We start from the raw sequence: 6,966 nt of genomic DNA on the forward strand, positions 1-6,966 counted from the left end.
GTAGGAGGAGCTGCCTGGCATGAGGCACCGCGAAGTGGAGTCGCTGAGGGGTTGAGCTAAGGGGACTCGGCCTTTCCGCTGGCGGGAGGGAAGTGAGGAAAAGCAGGGAGGCACGAACAGCAGTTCCTGAGTCGGGAAGGGAAGATGCCTCCGTGCTGCGGACGCCGCGGGCAGGAGCGGCGGGTCACGCTGCGGACGCCGCGGGCAGGAGCGGTGGGTCGGCACTGCGCTTGCCTCCTCCCACGGCCACAGCAGTATTACAGCAGAACTGTAGGACAAGCACCCTGGAGAAGCGTGTGAAACTGGTTGAACAGAACTCCTGTCACTAAGGGCCCTGGCTGTGTGCCTTGACTGGAGCGTCCACTACGCCAAGGTTGTGGGTTCAATCCCCAGTCAGGACATACACAAGAACTAACTAATGAATGCATCAGTAAGTGGAACAAGTCAGTGTTTCTCTCCCCACCCACACCCCACACCCCTGGAAATCAAATTTTTTTTAATGTAGGAAAAAAAAAAGGACTTGGGAAGGTTATCTTGGCCACATAAGTCCCCCAAAGGGGAAAGGGTCCCAAAGGCATTGAGGGCAAAATCTCCCATTTTGCGCATGTCCCTGGCCATGCCCGACCCCAGCCTAGGGTGGCCTTCATTCCCCCGCCCTCATTCCCCTGCTTCTTCCCACCAAATCTTCACCCAGAGAGGTGAGGTCACTTGTCTGAGGTCCCACAGCCAGCAAGGAGTGAAAGAATTTGAGATGTATTTTTCTAACTTGTTTTTTTGAAAAGCGTAAGGTCACCAAGCAAAAGATGGTGACTCATTTAACTAAATCTCAGTGACCGTGATTCCATGGAGATGCACTGGGACCCCACGTGACTTCCTGGTGATGGGAGTTGACCCCAGAGGGTGCAGTTCACAAGTTGGCCACATAGTGCTGCTGCTGGGAAAGAATTCACTGTGTCCCTGTTCTGGGCAAATTCTCTTAGCTTGAAGGTGTGAATTGTCTTGGTTAAATCAAAATAGGATCATGGCACTTTCTTTTTCTCCTCCATGCATAAGGTAAAGTTAAAATAAAAAACGGTGGTAGATATTTCTAGGGCTCTCCTCCCCCTTCCTGAACATAGGATTTTATACAAGTAAAATTTCATGTTTTAGTAATTTAGACTTTTTCAGGACAGGTGGGTACATATAAGATATAAATGGCCCCCAGTGAAAGGACTCACCAGCCCAGCTGGAGGCAGCAAGACACCCTCCCATACTCTCCTTGGGAGCAGTGTCATTATGGGACAAATTAACCTCCCCGCAAGGCCTTCAAATTCACATATTGAAGTCCCAACTGCCAAGAACCCAGAATGTGTCTGTCCGGAGATAGGGTCTTTAAAAAGGTAATTAAAATGAAGCCATTAAAGTGGGCCCTTTTCCAATGTGACTGGTGTCTTACAAGAGGAAATGTGGACACACACTGGTCACCAGGGTGCATATGCAGAGGTCATGTGAGGACACAGCGAAGTGACCATCTGCAAGACAGGCAGAGGCCTCAGAAGAATGCAAGTGGGCCAACACCTTGACCTCAGCCTTCCAGCCTCAGGACAGAGAAGGAAATGGCTGCTGTTTGGGCTGCTGTTTGGGGTGTTGCCATGGCAACCCTGGCAAACTAACACTAGTGTTGAGACACTTTGGGCCACTGGCAACTTATTTGGACAAATGACATGGAGGTCAGAGTCTCGTTTAAATTCCTATCACGGCTGCTTCACCTCAAAGCTGCTATAAAATGCTTATTAGCAAGGCGCTGGCTCCGGGGTCTGCTTTCCTGAAACAGAGACGGAAGGGGGGGCGTTTCCAGGAGTAAAATAGACACACGTGCACACATTCAATATTTAATGAACTGTGAACCATTGCAAACACAACTGAAACCTGAGACTCTCACACCCGGTTCCCTCTCTAGGCTCCTCCTTGAGAAGGAAGCCTGGAGCGGGACCACCCCAAACACCAGGGAGAGACAGGGAAACGTGGGGGAATGCAGGGAGGGAGATGGTGAAAGGGGAGGCAGTGTGCAAGGCTAGATTCCAGGGAGGCACAAACACACACACACACAGGTAGACCAGGGCTTCGATTCCCGCCCAGCAGCCGCAGAACATCAGGGAGAGACCCGGCGTCCAGGAGACATTTCAGTCCATCCCATCATGAAGCGTCTGCCGGGAGAGGCTGGGCCAAGGTCACTGGACTGTGCAGAGAAGAGGAGGGGAGGGGTCAGCTTGCAGGGAGAGAGGCCAGGTTGGGACCCATAGTAAGGGAAGATCAGTGAGAGGGAGACGGGAAAATGCAACCCAGGGAGAAAATGAGGCATGAGGAAGCGGCCGACACGAGGGAAAACCCTAAGCCACTGGGCAACGCGGGCCCAGACTTCATTCTCATCTGAGTGTATCCTGAGAAACTCTGAGGAGGGAAGTTGATGGGTGGCCCCCAGCAGACTTACAGAAAGACAGACACACTTCCCCAGCCCTGAGGTAAGATCAATTTCCAGGCAAAAGGGAAAACATCACAACAAAACTAATTTCTTTGACCCCGCCCCCCAACCAGCCCACTCCCTTCAGACAGCTTCACCAGTCACCAACTGATTAGGTAGGGCTCACCCTGCCCAAAGACAGGCCAACAGGGAGTCACCTCAGAATGTCCTGCCTGGTGAGTGTCTTGGTTTACCTGGGGCCTGGGATTATACCAGCTCACGTGTGCCCCAAGCTAGCAGCTCAACTTCTGGAGGGGCTGGAGACTAAGTAAGCTCAGCCATGCAGGCACTCCCCTATGGCTCTATGACTGACCCCCAATAAAAACCCTGGACCCCCAAGGATCAGGTGACCTTCCCTGGCTGGCAGTACTCTGTGCCTGTAGTCACACCACTGCGGGGAGGACTGTGTGTGGCCCGCCGGACTTCACTTCACTCGGAGCTCCCGCCTGATCTCCAGGCCCCGGGCCCATGCGCCAGACTTCACTGACTTCAATCTCTGTCACTTCCCTGTCATGGTCCCTAACCAGGGGTCTAACGGTCTTACTGAGTTCTGTGGGTTCTTCTAGCAAACCGCCAAGCCTAAGACTGGTCTTGGGGACCCCTGAAATGGCACTCACAAACCATGCAAACCACTCCTGTCCTCTCGCTGCCCTTTCTTTGCGTCAATCCCAATTTTTGCCTGTTGACTGACAGCAGCCACTGTGGGCCTCTCTAGAAGCCAAGTAAACCTCAGGCTGATGTAAGTGAACACCTTAAAGTTACTGACAGTTTGAAAGAGGCAAATGGTGCGATTACACAACAGGATGGGCTCCGTTCCAGTCATGAAGTATTCAAGTCTCACGTGGTGGCAGCCCCATCCCTCCCTCCTAACAACAGCCCCCATTTATTCAGCTCCTGCAGCTTTGAAACTACACAGTTCTCAATTGTTTTTAAATCAGGGAGGCTCACTTCATTTCAGACCCACACAAGGCATCACAGTAACTGAAATCTGCGTGTGCACATTCACACTGACCATGACCTCACTCTGTCCCAGCAGAGACTAAGAAACAGAACTGGAGCTGAAAGCATCTGGGAACCAGCTTTCTGGTGTAAAGCACGCTGGGGGCAGGAGCCAGAGTCCACGGCGGACTGGGGTAGGATGCTCTGTTCTAGACACGGGTGGAGCATGGCACGCAAGTTTGGAGGATGGTAGAAAGTGCCTCTGGGCTCTCGAGGGTGGAGCCAGAACTTGGTTCTGGGCTGGGCTAGTGGCCTGTGCCAAGTTCTAGGACAGGTTGGGGTTGGGGCTCGGCAGGAACATATTGCCTTGAAAACTGGAAATGCTCAGATGGTGATGAGAGACAGGTCTATGGCCCCGAGAACAGTATGGAAATGGCTACTTGTCCTGGAATGTACAGTACTGGGTTGGGGGTACTTAGGCTGGGGGTCCATTAGGAACTAGGCATCAACTCCAGGCACCAGGAGCCAACTCCGGGTTTAGGAGCTGAGATGCTCTCACCTCGGCCTTCATGGCCCACTGGCCTGAGCCAAGGCGGCTTTGATGGCGGCCACCAGCTTCAGAAACTTGCTCTCCGTGTCCACGTAGCCATCGCCTCCCTGGGGGTGGAAGGAAGAGGAGAGAGATGAGCTGGGACCAAGACACTAAGCCCAGCCCCAACCCCCCCCCCAAAAGGAGGCAGGACAGATGGACATACCTTCTTTGAGTGAACCAACTTCCCTGCTACCATCACTTCAAAGAACCCGGTAACCTGGGGAGTCCCCTCGCCGCACTGGGGAGAGAGAGATATTGGAGGAGCTGAGATACCCTCTTGGGGACACCCGCCCCTTCCCAGGGAATGGAGAACAGGGGTGAAGGGTGGGGCTGCCCCATACCACCCCACTGACGTCCAGGGCTGAGGGACAGAGTGTGTGACCCATGTTCGAGCTCTTCCCCATCCCCAGGACTCACGATGTCCAGGCGTCCGGGGAACTCATCTTCTAACTTCTTCTTGAGCTGAAGATACTATGGGGGTGGGGTGACAATGGGGTCAACAGGGGCCATGCCACCTAGCCCTCCCCCATCCTCCCAGGATGCCTCTTGCTCAGCCAGACGCTTACCTTGGGCTTGTAGCCTCAGGCACCACTGGTGGGAGAGAGTCGGAGAGAGTGGGACCCAGGGAGAGAGGGACACCGTGGGAATCCGGGGAGAGGGGAGGGGGGCCAGGAAGAAATGAAGGACACATGTTAAAACCCAGGAGGGGACAGACATCCTCAAGAGAAAGACAGAGTAAGGGAGTGAGTAGCACAGAGATGGGGAGGCAGGGACACAGGAGGGAGGAAGACACCCAAAGAAACCCGACACAGAGCAAGGAAGACAAGAGGCAGAAAGTGGGGCGCAGAAAGGGAGGGGCGGCAAGGAGACCACAAGCATGAGGAGGAAGAGGGGGAGAGAGAGAAGAGGACTGGGTTAGGATGAGAACTGCAGGAACACCCTGCCCCCTCCCAGTCCACCCCCACACCGCCCCCTACAGCCCTGGAGGCTCTGAGGGGCCCCCAAGGCCCCCCAGTCCTGAGGAGGAAATCTGACGCCTCCCCAGCCCCCACTGCCGGCTATTTCGGGCCCGGAGTCAGCGCGCGGAGCCCTCACGCGGAGAAAGCGCCCAGCCCTGCGGGCCACTCCTGCGGGGCATGAGCCCGAACGCGCCCAACACCGACGCGGGGACAGGACCACACCCTCCCCTCTACAGACGGGGACTCCGAGGCCAGAAAAGGCCCTCCCACTGCGCTCATTCCTTTTCCAAACCCACGCCGAACCTTCTAGAAGCTTCTCAACTCCCCGTCCCCGCCCCACGATTGTTCACGGCGCTGGGGGAGGGGACGCCTAAGCGCTGACGGGGGCGCCTCTCCCGTTACCAATCTGACAGCCCCCCCCGCACCCCAAACTGACTCCCAGAGTCGGGGGTGTTTCAAGTGGCCACCGTGCCGCAGGTCTGCCTTTCGTAACCTGAGGCGTACACAAGGTCGCCGACGGGGCTGGGGTCGAGGCCCTCTGGCCTCCGCCCACCCCACCCACACGGTCCCCGCTCCCGCGGAGGGTCCCTACGGTCCTGCCCCGACGCCCCCATGCCCAGCTCCTCTGGGACGGAGGCTGGGCCCGGCCGGGGTCTCTAGCGTCGCGCTCACCAATAAATGACTCGGACGGCCACCGCCATGGCTCGGGACCGCAGCATCGGCGCCGCACGGCACCAACCGACCCGCGGCGGACTCGGGTCTGCGCCGCAGGGAGCCGGCCGGGGACCGACCTCCGCGCTCCCTGGCGCGAACCAACGCCGGGGGGGGGTCGGAGGGGAGAAGTGCCCGCGGCAGGGGACCAGGGGCCCCTAGGCCCGCAGCCCTGAGCCCCTCGCCGAAGCCTCCCGCCGCTGCCCCTGGTGGGCCAGGGAGCGTCCCCACAGGGGCAGTCCCCGGAGAAGCCCTCCGGGTCCCCCACCCCCCGACCCCCTCCGGGCCTGAATGGTACGGCCTGGGGGGCGGGGCTGCGACCAACCGCTGCTGGTTGGAAACGAAATTGCCGAGGGCGGTCGGAGCGCTGAGGACCGTGGCTGCGTCAGGGCGGGGGCGGGGGGGCTCCTTTTAAAAATTTATTGATCTTTAGAGCGAGAGAGAGGAAGAGGGAGAGACAGAGAGAAACACTGATGTTGATCCGCTGCCTCCTGCAGGCCCCCACCAGGGATCTAGCCCGAAACCCGGACATGCATCCTGATCGGGAATTGAACCGGTGCACAGAAGGACGCCCAACCAACCGAGCGCACGGCCACGCCTGTTACAATATTCTTTATAACTATGTGTATGTACGCATATGATCTTTATGTATGTAACATAATATAATATACATGGTATATAATCTTTATTGATTTCAGAGAGAGGGAGAGAGAGATGGAAACTTCAGTGATGAAAGTCTTTGGTCGACTGCCTCCTGCAGGCCCTGGCCTGGGGATGGAGCCTGCAACCCGGGCATGTGCCCTGACCGGGAATCGAACCCTGATCGCCTCGATCCTGGGTCGATGCTCGACTGCTGAGCCACGCCCGGCTGGCTGTTTCAATATTCTTGATCTAGAAATGTGTCTGTTCTTTGAGCTCGTCTGAACTGGTTGTAACACCTTACTTTTAACACTTTGACTTTTACATCTGTATGGATTATTATTTTCTCCCCAAAATTATTTTGTAATAATACAAGCTAGGTCAGTATCCCCTCTGGGCTCTCATAGCACTGCCCCAGCCACTCTGGTCCTCACAGGTATGCTGCCCCCACTAGAAAATAGTAAGTATTGTTGAGTTGCTTCTGTCAACGATTATCAATGTCACCATCATTAATTTCCACAAAGACCATCTTTAAAAAAACATGCCGTGTATCTGAATGTTCACAAACATTCAAAACAATTGAAGCCTGCGAAACCGGCTGTGAAACAGGAAAGGAACTAAGCCAT

General features: G+C 55.8%; 1 protein-coding gene across 2 annotated transcripts; it reads right to left on the reverse strand.

Annotated features, from left to right (window-relative positions):
- Nucleotides 1–1,855: 1,855 nt before the first annotated feature.
- On the reverse strand, nucleotides 1,856–5,738 carry SELENOW (selenoprotein W). Of its 2 annotated transcripts, none has more exons than XM_081119754.1 (6): nucleotides 5,663–5,738; nucleotides 4,598–4,622; nucleotides 4,449–4,502; nucleotides 4,195–4,269; nucleotides 3,999–4,096; nucleotides 1,856–2,199 (listed from the first exon to the last, which is right to left on the reverse strand). In XM_081119754.1, exons 1-5 carry the CDS (start codon nucleotides 5,707–5,709, stop codon nucleotides 4,007–4,009), a joined length of 291 nt encoding a protein of 96 aa, XP_080975880.1. In that variant the 5' UTR covers nucleotides 5,710–5,738; the 3' UTR covers nucleotides 1,856–2,199; nucleotides 3,999–4,006. The 2 variants fall into 2 exon arrangements, with proteins under 2 accessions (XP_080975880.1, XP_080975881.1); XM_081119755.1 differs by having other exon boundaries at nucleotides 1,856–2,218.
- Between the last annotated feature and the right edge of the window lie 1,228 nt (nucleotides 5,739–6,966).

This window comes from Miniopterus schreibersii (genome assembly GCF_964146895.1).
Source record: "Miniopterus schreibersii genome assembly, chromosome: 18".
Classification (NCBI taxonomy): Eukaryota; Metazoa; Chordata; class Mammalia; order Chiroptera; family Miniopteridae; genus Miniopterus; species Miniopterus schreibersii.